The 25,917-nt window shown below is 47.2% G+C and overlaps 1 protein-coding gene across 2 annotated transcripts in view; it reads left to right on the plus strand.

Annotated features, from left to right (window-relative positions):
• Nucleotides 1-25,917, plus strand: part of txlnba (taxilin beta a) — a 54,476-nt gene that overhangs the window by 15,891 nt on the left and 12,668 nt on the right. For both annotated transcript variants that reach the window (XM_072580320.1, XM_072580321.1), the window contains exons 2-6: nt 3,135-3,670; nt 8,543-8,634; nt 19,837-20,007; nt 20,993-21,187; nt 23,644-23,763. In XM_072580320.1, coding sequence (XP_072436421.1) covers nt 3,151-3,670; nt 8,543-8,634; nt 19,837-20,007; nt 20,993-21,187; nt 23,644-23,763 — 1,098 coding nt within the window. In that variant the 5' untranslated portion in view covers nt 3,135-3,150. The remainder of the gene's footprint in view (nt 1-3,134; nt 3,671-8,542; nt 8,635-19,836; nt 20,008-20,992; nt 21,188-23,643; nt 23,764-25,917) is intronic.

Below are 25,917 nucleotides of genomic sequence, written 5' to 3' on the forward strand. Positions count from 1 at the left end.
GACACTGGCTGTGTTTGGATGTTAGGGAAGGCAATCACTTTGTCTTCCCCAGGCTGGTTTGAACTGTCAACGACAGCTCCCGATAGTGCTCTCCAACATGGCCCTATTTAGCAATGCTCCAAATAAGCCCTCGCAGCTGAGCAGCAGCTGCACATTGGTTAGCTTACTGTCTGTATGAAGCAAATAGCTATAATTAACCACAGCATATGTTACTGCACAGTGTCTGTCTTAAAGGGAAATCCCTCTATAACTCATCACACTCTGGCGAAAACTCAGTTCAATCTACACCTTTAGCCCCAAGCGTCCATTCACCTCCTACTCACCAGTCTCTGTGGGAGCTTGCTTAGCATAAAGCACCTTGGGAGACCCTGCACTTGCAAAAGGCGCTACATGAATGCAAGTTCCTGATTCTTTCTTGATGCACCCTGGTCTCTGTTATCAGACTGTCCAATCTGCAACACCGGCAGATTTCATCTTCTGGCCCCTCCTGAGACCACAGATCAGGGATTAACAGTAATGCCAAATATAGACCAGCTATTAGTTCAGTGGAAGTCTGTGCCATGATCTGGTGTGTATAAACAACTTACATTTATAAAGCCCCAACGTACATATAAGGAGCAGCAGGAGGCCATGCGACCCCTCAAACCTGCAGCACCATTCTAAAAGATTGTGATTGACTTGTTTGTAGCCCCAGCTCTACTTTCTCACTAACCCCCACCTTCTTCCTGCCCTCTGAGCTGATCCTCTGATTCTGTTATTAATCAGGAATACATTGCATCTGCCTTAAATAATCCCACCTCTAGTGATCTCTACGGAAGAGAATTCCAACGGGTCGCGACTCTCTGAGAGAAACTTTCTTCATCTCTCTCTTAAAATAAGCGACCCCTTATTTTTTGAGCGTTGACCCTCCCCCGGTTCTAGTCTCTCCCATGAGGGGAAACATCGTTTCAGCGTTTCGGGATGTTACCTTGCTCAGCCAGCTCGCCCCTCATTCATCTAAAATCCAGCGGATCGCTAAACCCGCTGTGCGTCAAATCCACACCCCTTTGGCTGAAAGAGAGAGAAGGATAGACAGAGAGAGAGAGAGAGGATAGGGTGTCTCTGGGGAACTGGCTCAAGTAAGCAAGAGAAAATCACTTAACTGGAGAAAACTGTGGAAGTGAGGGACAGATTGGATTTCTACCTGAGCTCCAAAGTTAATTATTCCTCTCAAACAGGAAAGGTAGTGGACACGCATAATGGTCATATCACTGGAGAGAGCTTGACACTATTTAGGACAAAGTAGCCCGCTTGATTGACACCACATCCACAAGCATCCACTCCCTCCAGTCCCGACACTCAGTAGCAGCAGGGTATACCACCCACAAGGTACACTGCAGAAATTCACCCAAGACCCTTAGACAGTCCTTTTCAAACCCATAACTGCTTCCATCTAAAAGGACAAGGGCAATAGATCTTATAAAGTCATGGGGGAATAGATAAGGTGAGTGGCGGGTGTCTTTTCCATAGTGTGGGGGATTCCAAGCCCAGGGGCCATATTTCTAAGGTGAGAGGAGAAAGATTCTAAAAAGACATGAGGGGACACCTTTTTTACACAGAGAACGGTTCGTGTGTGGAACGAACCTCCAGAGGAAGTGGTAAACCCGGATGCTGCCTGACCTGCTGTGCTTTTCCAGCACCACTCTAATCTAGACTTCAGAGGAAGTGGGTACAGTTACAACATTGAAAAGACATTTAGATAAGTACATGAATAAGAAATATTTAGGGGATATGGGCTTGGAGCAGGCAGGTGGGACTAGTTTAGCTTGTGACTATGGTTGGCATGGACTGGTCAGACCGAACGGTCTGTTTCTGTATTGCGTGACTATATGACTCGAGTACAGTGGCATTATTTTCTAGGGGTCTGGTTCAAATCCTCAAATGCTGTTGGAATATTGCATGCAATTCTGGTCTCCTTCCTATCAAAATGATGTTGTGAAACTTGAAAGGGTTCAGAAAATATTTACAAGGATGTTGCCAGGGTTGGAGGATTTGTGCTACAGGGAGAGGCTGAATAGGCTGGGGCTGTTTTCCCTGGACCGTCGGAGGCTGAGGGGTGACCTTATAGAGGTTTACAAAATTATGAGGGGCATGGATAGGGTAAATAGACAAAATCTTTTCCCTGGGGTGGGGGAGTCCAGAACTAGAGGGCATAGGTTTAGGGTGAGAGGGGAAAGATATAAAAGAGACCTCAGGGGCAACTTTTTCATGCAGAGGGTGGTACGTGTATGGAATGTGCTGCCAGAGGATGTGGTGAAGGCTGGTACAATTGCAACATTTAGAAGGCATTTGGATGAATATATGAATAGGAAGGGTTTGGAGGGATATGGGCCGGGTGCTGGCATGTGGGACTAGATTGGGTTGGGATATCTGGTCGGCATGGACGGGTTGGGCCGAAGGGTCTGTTTCTGTGCTGGACATCTCTATGACTCGAAATCCCTACCATGGCTTCTGGCAGAATTTAAAAGCAAGTTGTAATTCTGGAATTGAAAGCTCGTTCTGCTTATAATAAGTCTGAATTGTCAAGAAAATCCCATCTGGTTACTGCTGTCCTTTGGGGAAGGAAGTCTGCTGTCCTTAAATGGTCTGGCTTACACGTGACTCCAGGCCCACAGCAACACGGGTGTCTCTGCCCTCTGAATTGCATGACGGAACACTATTCAATTCACGAGGCATTAAGGATGGGCAATGAATGCTGGCCTTGAATGGAGCGGTGCTCCATGGACAGAGTCACCCGCATCACCGTGGATCTGAAGTCACATGTAGGCCAGACCGGGTAAGGACAGCAGAACCCACAAGAGAACAAACAATGGAAAAACAACATCAGGTTACAACTCACCGCAGAGTTGCGGAGGTGAGGAACACTCAATGAGCAGCGATAACAGAAGAGAAAGTGGGAGGCTGGCATAGGGGACCAGTGGAGAATGCACTTCACTTTCCTGCTGTTGGGGTAGGAGAGTGATTGATAAAGGTCTCAGCAAGAATCAGAGCTTACCGTGGGGAAGGGTCAATGGTAAACGTTGAGATTACATGGGTCATTATTCCTGGGGTCAGGTTTGTCCAATGATGTAACATTCCTATTATCTCCTGTTTAGACATTATTAATCAACAATGGAGTACCAGGATACCATCACCACCAACTCTCAAGACCCTTCCGGCGGCACTGGAAGACAGGAGCCAGCCCAAGATTCGACATCAGGTCCCAGCACTGATCTCCCAGAACAGCCGAGGAAAGACGTTCCGGCTGAAAACGCCCAGGTGTCACCACGACAGCCGGAGGAGAAACTGGAAACTGTTGCGGCACTCGGTCAGGCACAGATGAAGACGACCCTCCTGAATCTGAAGGAGGAGGCTCCTGCTCAGGGAGAGATGGCCATCACTGACATTGCCGAGGATCTGGACAGGCAGCTGGAGGACATCATCAAAACCTACGGCTCAGGAGACACCCTCCGGGGAAGGGAGGCCAAGGAGGAGACATCTGGAAGTCAGGCCCTGGACAATGGAGAGGGGATTTCTGAAGAGTGTATCGAGGAGGTTGGGAAAGAGCAGCCAGAGGCCACAGTGCAGGCAGAAGCAAACAAGGAGATGGGCAAGGAACAGAAACTGGACAAGAAGAAGCTGAAAGGACTGGGTGAGTACCAAATTCATTCCTCAATGAACATTTTCATTGAGCATAAAGGCACCCGAGCAGCTGTTTCCAGTTTGTCTGCTGCTTAGGACACGCAACTGAAACACTGATACTTTAAGTTGGTCACCTGGAGGAAGAACGCCCCACCTTCCATCTTGGGACCCTCCAACCACAGGGGAGCAACATCAATTTCACCAGTTTCCTCATCTCCTCTCCCCCTCACCCCATCCCAGATCCAACCCTCCATCTTAGCACCACCTTCTTGACCTGTCCTACTGATCCATCTTCCTTCCCACCTTCCCACCTCCCCACTGACCTATGACCATCACCCACCCCACCTGCATCTACCTATCACCTTCCCAGGTACCATCCCCCCCAGCCCCACACCCCTTCCTATTTATCTCTCAGCCCCCTTCTGCACCTCTCCCCCCCAGTCCCCCAATATTCCTGATGGAGGGCTTATGCCTGACACATCGATTCTCCTGCTCCTCGGATGCTGCCTGACCGGCTGTGCTTTTCCAGCACCACACTTGTTGATATAACTTTCCAGCCAGCTTCTAAAATACATCTTGTAATAAATCCTTTTTAATTTTATTTACCGGTTTTATTGAACTACACAGATGCTGCTAAGAGAGAGGACGTCAAACCCCAAAAGAGGACCCAGACTGCAGTTAAATGTTGGCGGACATTACTGTGACACAGATCCTATCACACATGTCTAGTTACTAAACTAAAAGTGCCCCTTACTAGACCCCTGCTGAAATTTCTTTGCCTCAAACGTCTTGCCCTCAGAGTTGGCAAAGTTGCTGGAGACTGAATCTGCCTCCATCAGGGAGTGCAATCCACATCCAGTCACTGCTTAAAAGGCTATGACAACGGATGAATGGGCACCGCACAATAATCAACAGACAGGAGGGTTCCCTCCCAGTTGGGGAACACTTCAGTGGTCCAGGACATTCAGCCTCGGACCTTCGGGTGACCATCCTCCAAGGTGGACTTCAGGAGAGGCAGCAGAGAAAAGTGGCCGAGCAGAGGCTGATAGCTACGTTCGGTCCCCATAGGGAGGGCCTCAACCGGGACCTTGGGTTCATGTCACATTAGAGGTGACCACCATTGCACTATACACACACACTCCTATACACACACACACACTCCTATACACATATACACGTAGACACACATATACACAGACACGCACACAGACACCCACACACACCCTTACAGACACACACACTCCCACACTCACACATGCACCTCCTCACAGACTTAAGACACTCTACACTCACTACACACAACATACACTTTCTCACACTCACAACCCCCAACCCAGACATGCACACACAGACAGACAAAGACCCACATACACACATATATTTTGTGGGGTGAATTTGTACTTTCAGGGTTACATTGTACTTTGCTCAAAAACTGCATACATTCATGTAAAACTCTGAGCTCAAAAACTGCATGAATTTATGTAAAACTCCGTTATCTCACTTTTTAGATTCGAATCAATGTAAACATCATGGCATAGACAGAGAACACAGGGGGCTAACACCTTCAACATATTGTCTAGCTATCATCATTGTTAACAGCTAACCCGAGAATGCAACTTTTTAAAAAAAGGTTTTTGATTTACACATGAAAGAAGTGAAACTATCATAGTATTCAAACAGATGAAAGACTTAGCAATCAATTTTTCAATGTATAATTTCAGTTACATCACACTGTAAACTTTTGCTATAAATTCTGTTAGGATTGAGCCCTCCACTATCAACTGATGAAGGAGCGACGCTCCGAAAGCTAGTGTGCTTCCAATTAAACCTGTTGGACTATAACCTGGTATTGTGTGATTTTTAACTTTGTACACCCCAGTCCAACACCGGCATCTCCAAATCATGCTTAAAATAGGTTTTCTTCAAGTGACCATTGATTCCATTGGCAGTCGCCTTGAATCAGTGATCTCTGATCCTGAACCCTTCTCTCTGTCTGCTCTGTCCAGACCGCACAAGATTTGCACCATCTCTAACAAGCTACCTGCCCACCTTCTCCTTCAGAGAAAGGAGACCTTCCTCCCATCCAGCTTAACCTCATCCACCCTCCCCCTCAACCCCCTCCCCTTTAACACCATCCCCCCTCAACCCTCTCTCCCTTAACCCCATTCACCATCCCCCAACCCACTCCCCCTTAACTGCATTCACTCTCCCCCATCAACCCCCTACCCCTTAACCCCATTCACTCTCAACCCCCTCCCCTTAATCCCATCCACACTCCCAACACCCTCCCCCCTCAACCCCAACCCCCCTCCCCCAAACCCTCCCCCTTAACCCCATTCACCCTGCCGCCAACTCCACCCCCTCAACTCTATTCCCCTCAACCCCATTCCCCCAACCCCATCCACCCTCCCACCTCAACCCCCACCCTCCTCAAACCTGTCCTACTCAATCCTATTCCCCCTCCCCCTCAAATCCGCCATTAACCCCATCCACCTCCCCCTCAACCCCTTCCCCTCAACCCCATATCCCCAACATTCTCCTCCCCTCAACCCTCTCCCTCCTCAATCCCATCCACCCTCTCCTATAACACCCTCCCCCCCAAACCTCTCCCCTCTCAATACCCTCCCCTTCAACACCCTCCTCCCCTCAATCCCCTCTTTCAACCCCATCCACCCTCCCCCCAGCCCTCTTCCCCTCAATCGCCTACCCCCAACTCCATCCACACTTCCCAAACCCCTCCCCCTCAATCCCATTCCCCTTTTCCCCTTTCAACTCCCTCTCCCCTCAACTTCATTCACCCTCTCCCTCCCTCCTCACCCACCGACACAAATTGGTCGACTCACAACTACAGATGACTGTTATTGCCCCCCCACCAGGGTGGGTGGGAATGAGATACACAGCTTCTGTGAGCCATTTAAATGGTGGAGGGCAAGCACAAAAAGACAGCCCCGAACGGCCTTTCTCTGTCCAAATGCCCCTGTGATCCTGTCGCCTCTGCCTTCAGTGAGTTTCCTTAACTTCCTTCCTGATCGATGGGCCTACCTTCTCCTCAATGCATTGTGGAGTCTTTCATTTCACAAAAGATTGTCCACACATGTTTTGTTTTCCATTGTTGAGACACCTCAAGCAAACAACATAGCTATGTTTCCAATTTAAACTCCTTGGGCGATTGTCTGTGTGGAGTTTGCACATTCTCCCTGTGTCTGTGTGGGTTTCCTCTGGGTGCTCCGGTTTCCTCTCACAGTCCAAGGATGTGCAGGCCAGGTGAATTGGCCATGCTAAATTGCCCGTAGTGTTTGGTGCATTAGTCGGGGGTAAATATAGGGTAGGACAATGAGTCTGGGGGGTTTACTCTTCGAACGGTCGGTGTGGACCTGTTGGGCCAAAGGGCCTGTTTCCATAATATAGGGAATCTAATCAAAGAATCTAAACTCTCTGTTGCACCTCAAGGAGCTTCCTTCACCAAGGTCTCTGGGTGTTCTGAGTGTGGTTGCTTTTCTCTCTATCTCTCCAGGTATTTCTTACCAACTCCTGAATAAGGTTTTCAAGTGCTGAGCCTACCTTATTGCTGCTTCCATAGCTGCTACAGTCTTGCATTTCAGCTAATGATTAACTGTCTAAGATATGATGCAGGAACAACAGCAGACCACTCAGCCCATCGAGTCTACTTCACCATTCAATGGGATCATCTGATAATCCTCAATTCCACCATCCTGCCTTTTCCCCATAACCATCAATTCTATCACTAATGGAAAATCTATCTCCTCATCAACCTGTGTTTTCTTAAAGTGAAAATGCTCTCAAAGAAGTAAACTCACTTGCTTTTTGTTTCTTTTCTTCTGGGTCTCAGGTTTCTTCTCCTTGTGGTAAGGGTCAGGTTGGCAATAACTGTGTGGTTTTATCCCACAGAAAAGATTTACAAGGATCTTGCTAGGGTTGGAGGATTTGAGCTATAGGGAGAGGCTGAATAGGCTGGGGCTGTTTTCCTTGGAGCATTGGAGGCTGAGGGGTGATGCGATAGAGGCTTATAAAATCATGAGGGGCATGGATTGATAAATAGACAAGGTCTTTCCCTGGGGTGGGAGAGTCCAGTACTAGAGGGCATAGGTTTAAGGTGAGAGGGGAAAGATATAAAAGGGACCTAAGGGGCAATGTTTTCATGCAGAGATTGTGTATGGAATGAGCTGCCAGAGGAAGTGGTGGAGGCTGGTACAATGACAACATGTAAAAGGCATCTGAATGGGTGTATGAATAGGAAGGGTTTAAAGGAATGCAAGCCATGTGTTGGCAAACGGAACTAGATTAATTTAGAATATTTGGTTGGCGTGGACACGTTGAACCAAAGGGTTCGTTTCCGTGCTGTATGGTTCTATGATTCTCGGACTATATGAAACTCTTGGTACCTCACCGGTACGTGGTAAGGGTTGGTTGGGGTAGTTCACTGCCACTAATCCTCCTTTGTCTTTGTTTCTCCTGGACCTATCTAGTGACGGTCAGTAGAGAATACAGCGACATAGAACATCTACAGAAGAGATACTGTTCTTGGATAACAAGAAGGTTTAATACATGAGAGCAAAAGGTACAATGATTTTTGGTGAGGCAGAATGACTAGGAACGTAGGGAGCTAGGACACATCCATCTGCTCCCTCCAAAAGCTACAGTGTCACCACCAACCTCACAGAGTGAGTGCAATATCAGTAAAATGGGTGGAGCCAATTGAAAATGAACATTAACCCCTTCCGAGCCATGACCTTATACTACAGTGTGTTCCGTGGTAATTTTTCTCCATGCCAGTCTACATGTTACTGCAGCCAGTGGGCATGTTGCTGAGGTAATCCACTTGCACCTAACAAACCTGTTGCCTCTTTCTTTTCCAACACAGGGAAGGAAGTTGCCGCTCTAATGCAGAACCTGAGTAAAACCAGCTCACCTGAGGAACGACAGGATGCTCTCATTGGCAAGTACGCTGAACTGGTCAGTAGCCTTCATGTTTTTACCTCTTCCCTTGTAGTGAGACAGTGCCAGAGTAAGGAAACAATCCTTGGAAACATTCCCAAGTTACCAATTCTTTTATTTTCATTCATTCACGAGATGAGGGTGTCGCTGGCTAGGCAGTATTTATTGCTTGCCTCTAATGCCCCGAGGGTAGTTAAGAGTCAACTACATTGCTGTGGGTCAAGAATCACATGTAGGCCCAGCCGGGTAAGGATGACAGCTTTCCTTCCCTGAAGGTTATTAGTGAACCAGATGGGCTTTTCCCCCAATGCCTCATCTTCACTATGGATATCCAATCCCTCTACACCTCCATCTGCCATGACCAGGGCCTCCTAGCCCTCCATTGTTTCCTCTCCAGATGTCCCCAACAGTACCCTTCCACCGATATTCTCATTCGTTTGGCCGAACTGGTCCTCACCCTTAACAATTTCTCCTTTGAATCCTCCCACTTCCTCCAGACCAAAGGGGTAGCCATGGGCACACGTATGGGCCCCAGCTATGCCTGTCTTTTTGTTGGCTACGTAGAACAGTCCATCTTCCATAATTACACCGGCACCACTCCCCACCTCTTCCTCTGCTACATTGATGACTGCATTGGCGCCACCTCGTGCTCCCGCAAGGAGGTTGAGCAATTCATCAACTTCACCAACACATTCCACCCTGACCTTAAATTTACCTGGACCATCTCTGACACCTCCCTCCCCTTCCTGGACCTCTCCATCTCTATTAATGACAACCGACTTGACAATGACATTTTTTACAAACCCACCGACTCCCACAGCTACCTGGATTACACCTCTTCCCACCCTACCTCTTGCAAAAATGCCATCCCGTATTCCCAATTCCTCCGCCTCCGCCGGATCTGCTCCCAGGAGGACCAGTTCCACCACAGAACACACCAGATGGCCTCCTTCTTTAGAGACCGCAATTTCCCTTCCCACGTGGTTAAAGATGCCCTCCAACGCATCTCGTCTACATCCCGCACCTCCGCCCTCAGACCCCACCCCTCCAACCGTAACAAGGACAGAACGCCCCTGGTGCTCACCTTCCACCCTACCCACCTTCGCATAAACCAAATTGTCCGCCGACATTTCCGCCACCTCCAAACAGATCCCACTACCAGGGATATATTTCCCTCCCCACCCCTTTCCGCCTTCCGCAAAGACCGTTCCCTCCGTGACTACCTGATCAGGTCCACGCCCCCAAACAACCCATCCTCCAATCCTGGCACTTTGCCCTGCCACCACAGGAACTGTAAAACCTGCACCCACACCTCCTCCCTCACCTCTATCCAAGGCCCTAAAGGAGCCTTCCACATCCATCAAAGTTTTACTTGCACATCCACTAATATCTTTTATTGTATCCGTTGCTCCCGATGCGGTCTCCTCTACATTGGGGAGACTGGGCGCCTCCTGGCAGAGCGCTTTAGGGAACATCTCCGAGACACCCGCACCAATCAACCACACCGCCCCGTGGCCCAACATTTCAACTCCCCCTCCCACTCTGCCGAGGACATGGAGGTCCTGGGTCTCCTTCACCGTCACTCCCTCACCACCAGACGCCTGGAGGAAGAACGCCTCATCTTCCGCCTCGGAACACTTCAACCCCAGGGCATCAATGTGGACTTCAACAGTTTCCTCATTTCCCCTTCCCCCACCTCACCCTAGTTCTAAATTTCCAGCTCAGTAACTGCCCCCATAACTTGTCTGGACTTGTCCTACCTGCCTATCTTCTTTTCCACCTATCCACTCCACCTTCTCCTCCTTGACCTATCACCTTCATCCCCTCCCCCACTCACCCATTGTACTCTATGCTACTTTCTCCCCACCCCCACCCTCCTCTAGCTTATCTCTCCACGCTTCAGGCTCACTGCCTTTATTCCTGATGAAGGGCTTTTGCCCGAAACGTCGATTTCGAAGCTACTTGGATGCTCCCTGAACTGCTGTGCTCTTCCAGCACCACTAATCCAGAATCAGGTTTCCAGCATCTGCAGTCATTGTTTTTACCTCTTTTTCCAACAATTGCCAATTGGATTTATGGTCATCATTAGACTTCTAATTCCAGATATTAATTGAGTTCAAATTCCACTATCTGCATGGTGGGATTTGAACCTGGGTCCCCAGAACATTACCTGGCCTCTGGAGGAACAAGAGCACTAGGCTATTACCTCCCCTTGTTAACCTGGGGCACCAGTATCTATAAGCTGTTTAACAATGAGGTACTTAGAGACCTTGGAGTGCAGGTTCATAACTCCTTGAAAGTAGAGTCGCAGGTAGATAGTATAGTGAAGGCGGCGTTTGGTATGCTTTCCTTTATTGGTCAGAGTATTGAGTACAGGAGTTGGGAGGTCATGTTGCGGCTGTACAGGACATTGGTTAGGCCATTGCTGGAATATTTCGTGCAATTCTGGTCTCCTTCCTATCGGAAAGATGTTGTTAAACTTGAAAGGGTTCAGAAAAGATTTACAAGGATGTTGCCAGGGTTGGAGGATCTGAGCTACAGGGAGAGGCTGAACAGGCTGGGGCTGTTTTCGCTGGAGCGTCGGAGGCTGAGGGGTGACTTTATAGAGGTTTACAAAATTATGAGGGGCATGGATAGGATAAATAGGCAAAGTCCTTTCCCTGGGGTCGGGGAGTCTAGAACTAGAGGACATAGGTTTAGGGTGAGAGGGGAAGGATATAAAAGAGACCTAAGGGGCAACATTTTCACACAGAGGGTGGTACGTGTATGGAATGAGCTGCCAGAGAATGTGGTGGAGGCTGGTACAATTGTAACCTTTAAGAGGCATTTGGATGGGTATATGAATAGGAAGGGTTTGGAGGGATATGGGCCGGGTGCTGGCAAGTGAGACTAGTTTGGGTTGGGATATCTGGTCAGCATGGATGCGTTGGGCTGAAGGGTTTTTTTCCATGCTGTACATCTCTATGATTCTAAGACTCTACTTCACAAATGTAGCTGCTAATGTTGGCTGACACTCCACACATGGGGAGACAGTTGTGATTATGCTGGTCAAATAATGGAGAGGTCCTGGGGGGTGTGCTTTCAAATTCCACTATAGCAACTAGCCAAATGCAATGAATTAAACTTTCAAAAAAATTTGGAGTGAAAAATTAGTCTCAGTGATGATAAAATAATCATCAATTGTCATAAATATCCATCTGGTCTTTGTCTGGTCTGGCCTACACGTAACTCTAGACAACAATGTGGGTCTTAATTGCTTTTGAGGGATTAGCAACACATATTAGGGTTGTCACTGAGATGATGCTGTTGCATTCAAGAAGTTATTTTTGTCCTGGTTTTCTTTTCTCAAAGAGAAATTCTAAGATAAAGGTAGCGAGCTGTCTCTCAGAAAGCAAACAATTTGTGAGGCTTTGGGGAGTTTTTTAAAGCAGCCTGGGTGTGGCTGGCTCTCACAGACCATGCTTTCTCATTTTTATTTATGATGTAGAGATGTTGGTGTTGGACCGGGATGGACAAAGTCAGAAATCACACGACACCAGGTTGTAGCCTAACAGGTTCATTTCAATCGCAAGCTTTCGGAGCACTGCCCCTTTGTCAAGTGAAATCCAGGAAGGAGCAGTGCTCCAAAGGTTGCGATTTCAAATAAACCTGTTGGGCTATAACCTGGTGTCGCGTGACTTCTGCCTGCTACTCTGTCTGAATTTTCTCTCGATGTGTTTTTCCTCCCAGATTGGAGAACTGCGCGTGAGAATCTGTGTCTTTTAACTACGTTGTTTAAATCAATTGTGGTTTGCTTAATGTTGAGTAGTTGACCAACCGCATTGCATCTGGGACAGACACTTCATAATTGCCTTTAAAAGAAGAAAAAGATAGGCTACCTTCTAAAATATTTTGAGGAGGTCTGATCTGGTCCATAACATAAGCAACAGCTAAACCTTTTTAAAAAAGCATTGACCAGATAGAGATCAATGGCTGATAATAACATCCCCTTTGTGACCCAATGGCGTGGAATATAAGTGTAGCTCCCCTGAGGCTATTCACTTTGGAAGCAAGAGGGCAAACTACTGCCTGAATGGCTGCAAGTTGGGAGAGGGGAGTGTACAGGGGCAGCTGGGTGCCCTTATACACCAGTCGCTGAAGGTAAGTATGTAGGTACAGCAGGGGATAAAGAAGGCCTTCATTGCGAGAGGTTTCGAGTACAGGCGCAGGGATGTGTTGTTGCAGTAATACAGGGCCTTGGTAAGGCCACACCTATTGTGTATGGTTTTGGTCTCCTTTTCTGAGGAAAGATGCTCTCGCTCTCGAGGGAGTGCAGTGAAGGCTGATTCCGGGCATAGCCAGACAGATGTGTGAGGAGAGATTGTTAGGATTGTCTTTGCTGGAGTTCAGACGAGTAGGGGTTGGGGGGGGGGGGGCGGGGGATGGCGGTGGAGTTGGCGGGGGGGGGGGTGGATATCATTGAGACCTTTAAAAGGACTAGAGACAGGGTAGGTGCAGGGAGGATATCCCCAAAGGTGGGTCCAGAAATCACAGTCTGAGGATTCGGGGTTGACCATTTAGGATGGAAACAATGAGACCTTACTTTACTTAAAGAGTGATGAGCCTGTGGGATTCATTACCATAGGAAGTAGTTGATGCCAAACATTAAATATACAGAATGACCACAACACATTGCAGGGAACGTTCCAGAACGAGGAACCAGGGGCTGTTGGGAAGGTAGATTGCCCATTTAAATGAATGCATTTGCATCTATCCGCGGTTTCAGGCTTCTGTGGTAGGTCTTGAAACGTATCCCCCACAGGTATGGGGGGACTACGGTATTCAAGAGGCAACTAGAAAAAGAACTTGCGGTGAATGGGATCAAGGGTTAAGGGGGGAAAGCAGGATTAGGCTAATGAGTTGGACGATCAGCCATGAATGTGATGAATGGCGGAGCAGGCTCGAAGGACCGAATGGCCTCCTCTTGCTCCTACCTTCCATGTTTCTATGGTTCTATGTAACTGTAAGCCTGATTAAAGTGATTGAACATCAACAATTCCCTCTGTACAATTGTGGGAATCGCCGTACACGGCTGGGAAAGAGCATTTAAAATAATCACACAACAACAACTGCATTTATATGGTTGATAAAGGTAGGTCCTGAAGTGCAGCTTAAAGGTGGACGAAGAATTAGAGAGGCAGAGAGTTGGAAAACGAGCTCTAAAACATAGGGTGTTGGTAATCAACTTGGTGATGCTTGGGGGGGTCACGGTGGGGTTTGTAGGACTGGGGAAAGAAACACGGATATTAGTTAAGATACAGTCTAAGGTAAGTGGGGAAGGGGTAAAAGGGAACCTGAGGGGCAACGTTTTTACCCAGAGGGTGGTACGCATATGGAATGAGCTGTCAGCGGAAGTGGTTGAGGCGGGTACATTAACAACATTTAAAAGGCTTTTGGACAAATACGTGAATAGGAAAGGAGTAGAAGGATATGGGCCAAGTGCAGGGAAATGGAGTGAGCGTAGACGGACATTTAGGTCAGCGTGGACCAGTTGGGGCCAAAGGGCCAGTCTCCGTGCTGTAGGACTCCAAGGCTCTAGGATAAAACCACTACAGAAAAGCTGAGGTTCAAGAGGATCATTCCTTAATGGGACTTGGGCGTCACTGGCTGGGCCACCATTTATTGTCCGTCCTTGCTCATCCTGCTGAACTGCCTACTTGAACCGCTGCAGTTTCTGCACTGTAGGCAGACCTACGATGCCCTTAGGAAGGGAATACCAGGATTTTGACCTAGCGACACTGAAGGAATAGCGATCTGTTTCTGAGTCAGGATGGTGAACGGCTTAGGGGGGACCTTGTGGGTGACAGCGTCCCCCATCTATCTGTTGTCCATGTCTGTCCAGAGAGAGGCAGTCGTGGGTTTGGAAAGTGCTGTCTGAGGTTCTTTGTTGAATTTCTTTCTTCAGGGCAATTAGGGATGCACAATAAAAGCTGGCCTACAGCCAGTGACGTTCAGGCCCTGTGAACAAAAGGATCAAAGGAAAAGGCTGATGAATGAAGCTTTTGTTCCTTTGAGCGGGTGAATCGCCAACTCCAATTCCTTATATTACCACGTTCCCTTTCTTATTGCAATGAATGTATTTCTGTTTGAGAGTATGTTTGCATTATAAGCCGGTATCTCCCTGTTAGTTCCAGAAAACTAAAGCTGCCAGACCTGCTGAGCTTTTCCAGCAAGATATAATTTTGTTTCTGATTTACAGCAATCTTTAGGTTTTTATCTCCATGGTTAGTGCCTGGTTTGTGACACTGGGGAGGTTTGACAAACAAGTCATTGTCAAATAAGTGCTTTACCACTTGGATTGGAGTATCCATGCTCTTTCTTTTGTTTTGATATAGTTAGTCATCATTTGAGGATATTCTCTCTGAATCCATCAATGCCACTGTGTCATTGGCATGACCACTGTGGCTTCTATAGCTCACAGGTGCCACCACCAGGGATGTGGCAGTATTGCAGCTGCTGGTCATAAAAACTCATCTTTCAAATTTAAAAATCATAGAACATCGGGTTATAGTCCAACAGGTTTAATTGGAAGCACTAGCTTTCGGAACGCTGCTCCTTCATCCGGTTGTTGAAGGAGCAGCGTTCCAAAAGCTAGTGCTTCCAATAAAACCTGCTGGACTATAATCTGGCATTGTGTGATTTTTAACTTTATACACCCAGACCAACACCGGCATCTCCAAATCATCTTTCAAGTGACCACACTCACCGAAGGCAATTTTCAAAACCAAAACTCTACACTGACATGGAGAGTAAAAAAAGAGTTCCGTGAAAGAACACTAAAAGAGAAACAGTGAACCATTAGATCAAGGCCCTGTCTGGACTCTATCAGGTGAATATCAAACACACCCTGCTCTGTATTTGAAGAAGAGGCCAGGTATTCTCAGGTGTCTTGGAATTGATTGATCCCCTCAGTCAACATCCCAAAAGATTATCTGGTCACTACTGTGATAAATTATTTATGTTATGTATATCATTTGAAGATTGGATTTTGAAATAGAGAAAGAAGGTTGCGGGTCAGTTCTGTGAAGATAATCTCTTGGTTACAAGGTCAGAAAGCATTTTTTATTATTCATTTGTAGGATGTGCGAGCTGGGCCAGTGTTTATTGCCCGTCCCTAGTTGCCCCCTTTCTTGAATCGCTGCAGTTCACCTGCTGTGGATTGACCCACAATACCATTCGGGAGGGAATTCCAAATTTTTGGTCCAGCGACTGTGAGGGAATGGCGATATATTTCCAAGTCAGGATGGTGGGTGGCTTGGAAGGGAACTTTGAAGCAGTGATCTAAGTACATCAATTCCATGCAGACATGTGACTGCAGTCTACTGCCTGATGGGCCCTCTGTAGTCTTAATGGATGGAATATTTAAATTGTTGAACTTATGACAGACCAGAACAATCATTAGTTTTTGGCTTTTGAGTTCAGTTTGGAAGAAACAGGAGTTCAGTTCAGAAGGGAGGATAGTTTGCATTAGCAGATGGATCAAGCTTTTAGGTTGTGCAAACAAGTGATCCTCGCAGAAGTGTTTTAGTTTGTGAATCTTCCAAGCCAGGAGAGTTTGGATAAAAATCTTCAAATTGTTAGAACTACAAAGGTTTAAGCCTTTGTGAAAGTTTCAGGACTCGAAATTGTAAAACTGTCTCCACAATCCAAGGAAAGAAAATTGGAAGAAGACAGTTAAGGAAAAGCTTAAAAGATGGGAGAGAGGAATTTCAGTGGGAATTCAGTGTATAATAGAATAGTAAAATAAAGAACTGTGGATGCCGGAAATCTGAAACAAGCAATAACAAATTGCTGAAGAAACTCAGCAGGTCTGGCAGTATCTGTAGGGAGAGAACATCATCGTGTGAGAATGTTCTATATACCCACAAAGATATCATTGCAAACCTGGACTGCTTAGCTTCTAAGCTTTGAAACTGAATTTGAGTCCAGTGACCCATCCTCAGAACAAAAGGATAAATACAAGGAGAGTGTTGGGACACAGTTTGAAAGTTCTGCGTTGCACTTTGCAGAATCTTTCCAATTCACTTTAACTGATTGTTTTTTCTTTCTCTTTTACATTATAAACTTATGTTCTGTTTCTAAAGAATATGAACAAAAAAACAACTCTGACAAGCATCTGCAGAAATGAAACTTATGACCTATCAAGCCAGATCTCATTCTGGGATCTGATTTGTACAGAAATAGCATTAGCTCAGACCATGACATAATCGCATTGCTTTCTGTGCACAGATCTACTGTGATGTTTCTTAGATTTCAATAGTGAGTATACATGAAAGATTTTTAAATCCCTTTAAGGGGATGTCAACACCACTGGTCAAAGCCTTTGAACTCAGCAGCTTGTAAAGCCATGGCAAAGGGTCGTTAAGAATCAACTCCATTGTGGAGTACTGTGTTTAGTTTTGGTCACCTTGCTATAGGATGTTATTAAACTGGGAAGAGTGCAGAAGAAATTTACAAGGAAGTTGCCAGGACTCAAGGATCTGAGTTACTGGGAGTGGTTGGACAAGCGAGGACTGTTTCCTTTACAGTGTAGGAGACTAAGGGGGGATCTTATAGAAGTGTATAAGATCATGAGAGGCATGGATAGGGTGAGTGCACTCAATCTTCTTCCCAGGATTGGGGAATCGCAGACTAGAGAGCATCACTTCAAGATCAGGGGAAAGAATAAAAGGGAACCTGATGGGCAACATTTTTTACACAGAGGGTGGTAGGCATATGGAATGTGCCACCAGCGGGTGAGACAGATACATTAACAACATTTAAAAGGCATTTGGACAAATACATGGATAGGAAAGGTTTAGAAGGATTTGGGCTATGTGCAGGGAAATAGGGTTACTATGGATGGACATTTGGTTGGCATGGACCAGTTTGGTGTAGGACTCTATGATTATGATTGTGACTGTACATTGCTATGGACCTAGAGTGTATAGAATCAGATGGGCTGTCTATTAATCTATGATCACTGTGACTGAGAAAAACTTCAATTTCAAATTCTGGAATCTGCAGTTAGGCCTCCAGCTCTTAATCTCAGAACTGAAACTGCTTGAACTTCAAACACTAACCATAGACATGTTAAATCCTGGTTCTCAATACCATCCAGGAGCTCCCACAAGCTACAGCTTTGACTCATCACCTTTACTACCATCATTAACGAGTTTTAACTTGTAAATATATTGTACACTTATGGATCTTGCTTTTTTCAGAAATTTTATTAATTTTACCATCAAGTTAAATGCTTTCTTAAAACTTAAGACGGGAATGGACCTTTGAGATCTTGAAGAAGATTTGTAGCTCAGATAGTGGATCAGGTTGTCAGTGTGCTGGCTGAGCTGGTGAGTTTGTTTTCAGGCGTGCACCCAGACCAGATACTCAACTACAGGAGGAACCATCCCAACTCCCACAAACAGAGCTGCATCAGGACACGATTCAAACAAGCCACAACACACTGCAGTACCCTGCAACTACGAGAAACCAAGGAGAAACACCTAGACAACGTATTCAGGAACAACGGCTACCCAATAAAGTGCAGTCCGCCGATTCCTATACAACAGACCTAACTAGGAAGACACATTAGGCCCAGACACTCTAGTCACGCTACCACACATCAAAGGCATCTCAGAGCTGACTACCAGACTACACCGGCCCCTAGGTAGCCCACAAACCTACCACACCACTGAAACAGCTCCTGATGAATTTAGAGGAGCCCGTACTCACAACCACCAGAATGAGCGCTATATACAAAATACCCTGCACGGACTGCAACAAACATTACATCAGACAGGTGGGCAGGAAACTAGCCACCAGGATACACAAGCACCAATTACTCACCAAAAGACATGACCAACTATCACTGGTATCCATATACACAGACGAAGAGGGACACCAGTTTGACTGGGACGATACATCCATCCTGGGACAGGCTAAACAAAGTCACACATGGGAATTCCTAGAGGGCTAGCATTCAAGACAGAACTCCATTAACAAACTTACAGGCTTGGGCCCCATTCACCAACCTCTCAGAAACAGAACTGGAAGTGATATCACCCACTACAACAGACCACGGCACATAAATAGCAAGTGGTTCAGAACACCAGTGCTTTACCGGAGGCTCAGTGATGATGTTACTGAGCGTGGTGACGAAACATCTGAGAACAAACCCATCAGCTCATTGAGTAACCCGTCAACCAGAATAGACCTTAAACACCTCCCAAACATTTAGTTTCTTTTCCCTCCAGGAAGGCAGGAGGGGTGGAAAAGCAAAAGCAAACAGACATGTCCTCCTCCCCCTCTTCTACTTTTTGCCAACTCCCCAGTCACCAAGCTCCCAAGTTTGTAGTCTGTTCCCTCAGTACAGTCAGTCGTTGTGGCTGTAATAAATAACTCTGTGTTAAAAGACAGCTGAACTGATGCTCGGCCGGACCTATCTGAGTATTAATGTCTCACTGAGAAGGGGATCATTGGTGTTTTCCTGGGGGCGGCACGGTGGCACAGTGGTTAGCACTGCTGCCTCACAGCACCAGAGACCTGGGTTCAATTCCCGCCTCAGGCGACTGACTGTGTGGAGTTTGCACATTCTCCCCGTGTCTGCGTGGGTTTCCTCCGGGTGCTCCGGTTTCCTCCCACAATCCAAAAATGTACAGGTCAGGTGCATTGGCCATGCTAAATTGCCCGTAGTGTTAGGTAAAGAGTAGATGTAGGGGTATGGGTGGGTTGCGCTTCGGCGGGGCGGTGTGGACTTGTTGGGCCAAAGGGCCTGTTTCCACACTGTAAGTAATCTAATCTAATCTAATCTAATCTAATCTAATCTCCAAAGATTCAAAATGTGTGGTGCTGAAAAAGCATAGGCAGCATCCGAGGAACAGAAGAGTCGACGTTTCGAGCACAAGCTCTTTCTCATAATCTCCAAAGATTCCCAGTGATTCCAGCATTCTCATTGTTGCCTGACACCTCCCAACATTTCCAGGTGATCATTGGTATTCCCCAGTGATGGAACATCCCTGTATCCCCCGGAGAACCCTAGACTTCCCAGTGATTCCTGGTGATTGCTGACATCCCCGATGCCCTTCTGGGGTCACAGGGGAATGTGATTCCCCTGTTATCCCAGAGCAGTGCAGTGACAGAGCTAGACAGTGATCATCAGTGTCCCCTGCCGCATTTATCGAGATTCCTCTCTTGATGCAGCTGGAAGAGTACCGAGGAGAACAGAAACAGAGGAAGCTGTTACAGAGGAAGCTGGATTACCTGAGCAGGGAGAAGGACCAACTACAGAGTGAGCACAGCAGGGCAGTACTGGCTCGAAGCAAACTTGAGAGCTTGTGCCGAGAACTCCAGAGACACAACAAGACTCTCAAGGTGAGTGGACCCAGGGAGAGGCTGGGTCAAAGGGACTCGCTTCAGGAACAAGTGCAAACACATTAAAAGGTGGCTTTGTAAAATACACACACTGTAGTCTAAACCTCATTGACACATCTCATTTGGCCCATGCTCGAAGGAAAGGATTGGGTGTTTAAAATGTCACCTGAAAACATCACCACTTTGACAGATCTCAGATCTGGATCACAAAGGGGACAGAGTGGATCCCACAGGGGAGTAAGTGGATCTTAATGGTGTGGGAAATGGATCACACGGAGAGAGTAGATCATATTGGTGTGGGGAATGGATCACACAGGGAGAGAGTGGATTATACAGGGGAGAGAGCGTATTTTATTTGTGGGTGGCACGGTGGCACAGTGGTTAGCACTTCTGCTTCACAGCGCCAGAGACCTGGGTTCAATTCCCACCTCAGGCGACTGACTGTGTGGAGTTTGCACATTCTCCCCGTGTCTGTGTGGGTTTCCTCCGGGTGCTCCGGTTTCCTCCCACAGTCCAAAAATGTGCAGGTTAGGTGAATTGGCCATGCTAAATTGCCTGTAGTGTTAGATGCAGGTGTAAATGTAGGGGAATGGGTAGGGTAGGTGCACTTCGGTGGGTTGGTGTGGACTTGTTGGGCCGGAGGGCCTGTTTCCACACTGTAAGTAATCTAATCTTATTGGTGCAAGAAGCAGATCACACAGCAGAGAGAGTGGATCACACAGGGAAGACTGTGGATCTTATTGGTGTGGAAAATGAGTCATGCAAAAGGGACAGTAGATCATATTGGTGTGGGAAATTGATCATACTGTGGAGAAAGTAGATTGCATTGGTGTGGGAAACTGATCACATAGTTGGGGGAATGGGTCACATGGCTGAGGGAATGGATCCCCCAGTGAGGGAGTTGAGGGCACGAGGAGATGGGAACTGTCGACACATGTGCCTTGCTGTCTGTTTGTGTGTACCCTGATCCCCATTCCTTGAGCAGGAGGAGAGTTTGCTGCGAGCGAGGGAGGAGGAGGAGAAACGGAAAGAGGTGACGAAACATTTCCAGGACACCCTGGTGGATATCCAGGCTCAGATTGACCAGCACAGCCAGAGGAACGTCAAACTCTGTGAAGAAAACACTGAGCTGGCCAACAAACTGAAAACCATCATCGAGCAGTACGATACCCGGGAGGAGGTAACACACTCCCTCATTCACACTTCCACACTCACTCATACATACTGTCTCACACACAGACACACACATTCACACAAACTCACTCACAAACATACACACACACTCACACACACACTTTCTCACACTCACTCTCTCACACTCACACTCTCATACACCTACAGCACATTCTCTCACACTCACACTCCCCCACACACTGGGTGACATGGTGGCTCAGTGGTTAGCTCTGCTGCCTCACAGCACCAGGGACCCGTGTTTGATTTCACCCTCAGGTAACCGTCTGAGTAGAGTTTGCACATTCTCCCCGTGTCTGTGTGGGTTTCCTCTGGGTGCGCTGGTTTCCCCTCACAGTCCAAAGATGTGCAGGTAAGGTGGATTGGCCGTGAGAAATGCAGGGAAATTACAGAGTTGGGTAGGGGGGTGGGAATCTCTTTGGAGGGATGGTGTGGACCTGGTGGACCAAATGGTCTGTTTCCACACTGTGGGGATTCTATTCTATGACTCTCACACACACAGACAGGGATATACACGCATTCTCACACCTGGGATCTGTGGTACACCCAGCAGCCAATGCTAACCACTGTTGGTCTGATTTCTTTCTGGATTTACTGCATTGGATGAAATATATAAAGATAACAGCCTCGATTTCTCAGTGGGAACACAGTCTATGCCCAAGTGTAGGTTGGATTCTGCAGAAGCTCTAAAGTAGCAATTCTTCTTGAATTGACCCAGAATCTGAAACTTCCAATGGCCAATCAGTTGATGTCTGAAAAGCTCTGAGAAAGTTCCTAGATCTGAGAGACTTTTGTTTCACCCTTCTGAGCAATATCTAGGAAAATCAGAGCAGTTAAACTTCCTCGAACTTTAAACTCAACGCTACACTGACCCTCATGAGTCCCCACGGAGACTAATCCTAAATCTATCCCCCAACATGAATATCAGACACCCCTGCCCTCAACCCCAACATCCCAGAGGGTCAACACTGTCCCCCCATTCCAAAATAACTTACTACACTGACTCCCACCCCCTGAATCTCTTAAAACCATTCCCCCAATTCATCCACACACACACTCCCACACTCACACTCTCACACTTCCACACTCACATACACACACATGCATACACACACAAACACACATGCCAGTTCCCGCTACCGCCACCTCCCTTCTTTACCCCTCCGCAACCCAACCCTGCCCCTCAACATGACCTCCTTATCTACCCCCGTGCTGCCACCCAGTCTCTGATCCACCACATACCTGTACCCACCTTCCACCTGGCACCAATAACTCTTCGCCCACTTGGCACCCCATACTCTCACTTACCTGGCACTTTCAGCCTCTCACTCACCAGACATCCCTGCTCTCCATCACCTGGTACCAATACCCTCTCATTTACTTGCTACTTACACCCTTTCACTGACCTTCCACCTAACCTGGCAGAAATATCCTTCATTCAGCACTGTCTCCCTCAACCACCTGTCACCTGTAACCCTCACCCACCCAGCACTCTAACCCCTCATCTATGAGGCATTATACTCCCTCACTCATCTGGGACCTTACCCCTTCACCCACCTGCCACCCTGACCTCCTCAATTACTTTTACTCCCTTAACTTCTCCCAGGGCCCATAAGCCACAGGAGATGGCAGCTAGGAAAGAAGGAATAGGCGTGTGGATTCGTGGATTTATCCACACTGCTTCAGGCCATGGGCCTTGACATTAGCACGATAAATGTTCACTCTGAGATAAGGCAGAATAAGGAATTAGCACCAAGATCAGAAGACCGGTGCCAACTGAAATATGTTGTTTTAAATCCTCCGTTGACTTTTCTCCCAGATGTTGCTCACTGCCACGTGAATGGGATTGGGCACCAATATCCTGTAGCAACGGAAATCTCCTGGCTGCACCTAGTCTGGCCTGCACGTGACTCCAGACCCACAGCAATGAGGTTACCTCTTCACTCTAAACATGGCTAAGTAGATCCCTCAGTTCAAGACCAGCGAGCGACGCTCAATATAGGAAGGTCCTATGTAAATGATCTATAGGAAGTCCTCAAAGCTCAACAATGATCATGAAGTGACATCGGAAATCAGGAATACCACACACTCCAAACATCGTGGAACATCCCCCTCTTCATTCACGTATGGGATCTCCCTGTGCCTCTCTGTTTATTCTCCATTCCTTGTTACAGAAGGATGTCAATCAGTGAAGTCCCGCCTTTAACGGCTGAAGGGATTTCACAGGAAGGTGGTGAGTGTAACACTGGCAATACCCAGCACACATTTCCCATCGGCTGTTAGTAATCCTGCCAGGTCCCCAATGGTGGGTGGTCTAATGAACCCTGATCAAAGGGTCACAGGGCTGCAGGTTTGGGTGGTCAGGATTTGTTGATCTCCCGAGCCAGTCACGGCCTGTTGGTAGGGTGTAACCATTGACCATTTTGCGTGTGGTCTTTCCTCCAGCACTTTGAAAAGGCCTTCAAGCACAAGGACCTGCAGCAACAGCTGATGGACGCAAAGCTCGCACAGGCACAGGAGCTGATAAAGGAAATGGAGGAACGGCATCAACGAGAAAAGGACTATGCAAGTATTGGCCAGTTACTGGCACACACGGTGGTCTCTAACTATGGGAATCCCTAGGACCTGATCAGGTGTACCCTAGATCTCTGTGGGAAGCTAGAGAAGTGATTGCTGGGCCCCTTGCTGAGATATTTGTATCATCGATAGTCACAGGTGAGGTGCCGGAAGACTGGAGTTTGGCAAACGCAGTGCCACTGTTCAAGAAGGGTGGTAAGGACAAGGCAGGGAAATATAGACCAGTCAGCCTGACGTCGGTGGTGGGCAAGTTGTTGGAGGGAATCCTGAGGAACGGGATGTGCATGTGTTTGGAAAGGCAAGGACTGATTAGGGATAGTCAACGTGGCTTTATGCATGGGAAATCATGTCTCACAAACTTGATTGAGTTTTTTGAAGAAGTAACAAAGAGAGTTAATGATGACAGAGCAGTGGATGTGATCTATATGAACTTCAGTAAGGCTTTCGACAAAGTTCCCCATGGGAGACTGGTTAGCAAGGTTAGATCTCATAGAATACAGGGAGAACTAGCATTTGGACACAGAACCGGTTCAAAGGTAGAAGACAGAGGGTGGTGGTGGAGGGCTGTTTTTCACGCTGGAGGCCTGTGACCAGTGGAGTGCCACAAGGATCGGTGCTGGATCCTCTACTTTTTGTCATTTACATAAATGATTTGGATGTGAGCATAAGAGGTACAGTTAGTAAGTTTGCAGATGACACCAAAATTGGAGGTGTAGTGGACAGCGAAGAAGGTTACCTCAGATTACAATGGGATCTTGATCAGATGGGCGAATGGGCTGACGAGTGACAGATGGGAAAGCAAATAGAGCAGGACTTATACACTCCTGGCGAGTGTTGCTAAACAAAGAGACCTTGGAGTGCAGGTTCATAGCTCCTTGAAAGTGGAGTCACTGGTAGATAGGATAGTGAAGAAGGTATTTGGTATGCTTTCCTTTATTGGTCAGAGTATTGAGTACAAGAGTTGGGAGGTCATGTTGCGGCTGTACAGGACATTGGTTAGGCCGCGTTTGGAATATTGCGTGCAAATCTGGTTTCCTTCTTATCGAAGGATGTTGTGAAACTTGAAAGGGTTCAGAAAAGATTTACAAGGATGTTGAGGATTTGAGCTCTCAGGAGAGTTTGAATAAGCTGGGGCTGTTTTCCCTGGAGCGTCAGAGGCTGAGGGGTGACTTTATAGAGATTTATTAAAATCATGAGGGGCTTGGATAGGATAAATAGACAAAGTCTTTTCCCTGGGGTGGGGGAGTCCAGAAATAGAGGGCATAGGTTTAGGGTGAGAGGGGAACGATATAAAAGTGACCTAAGGGGCAACGTTTTCATGCAGAGAGTGGTGCATGTATGGAATGAGCTGCCAGAGGACTTGGTGGAGGCTGGTACGATTGTAACATTTAAAAGGCATTTAGATGGGTATATAAATAGGAAGAGTTTGGAGGGATGTGGGTCGGGTGCTGGCAAGTGGGACCAGATTAGGTTGGGATATCTGGTCAGCATGGACGCATTGGACCGCGCTGTACATCTCTAGGACTCTAATTAGTGGTTCAACCAATTATTAGACAACCAAACGCTCATAAAAAGCAGCACAGTGGCTCAGTGGTTAACACTGCTGCCTCACAGCACCAGGGATCCGGGTTCAATTCCACCTCTGGTGACGGTGTGGAGTTTGTACTTTCTCCCTGTGTCCAAATGGGTTTCCTCTGGGTGCTCTGGTTTCCTCCCACTGTCCAACAATGAGCAGGTTATGGTGGATTGGCCATGGGAAATCGTCCATTGTGTCCAAGGATGTGCAGGCTAGCCATGAGTAATGCAGGGCTACAGGGATAGGGCGGGTCTGGATGGGATGCTCTTTGGAGGGTCAGTGTGGACCCAGTGGGCTGAATGGACTGCGTCCATGATTCTTTAAAGGTAAAAGAACATCACAGAATCAGACTGCCCGAAGTAGGAAATCCCTGTACACTACGGATGTGGTCAGCACTGCAGCCTTACCTCCAGACAGTATCTGTAAACTGATAGACCAGGATCACAGGTATCTGTAAACCAACATATCTGAATCATAGGTAGCTACACTGAAGGATTTGCTATTGCCTTCGTTGTAACAAAAAAGGATTATGTCCTTGGGGTCATAATATCATTCCACAACCTGCA

The sequence above is a fragment of the Chiloscyllium punctatum genome, chromosome 11 (assembly GCF_047496795.1).
Source record: "Chiloscyllium punctatum isolate Juve2018m chromosome 11, sChiPun1.3, whole genome shotgun sequence".
Taxonomy (NCBI): domain Eukaryota; kingdom Metazoa; phylum Chordata; class Chondrichthyes; order Orectolobiformes; family Hemiscylliidae; genus Chiloscyllium; species Chiloscyllium punctatum.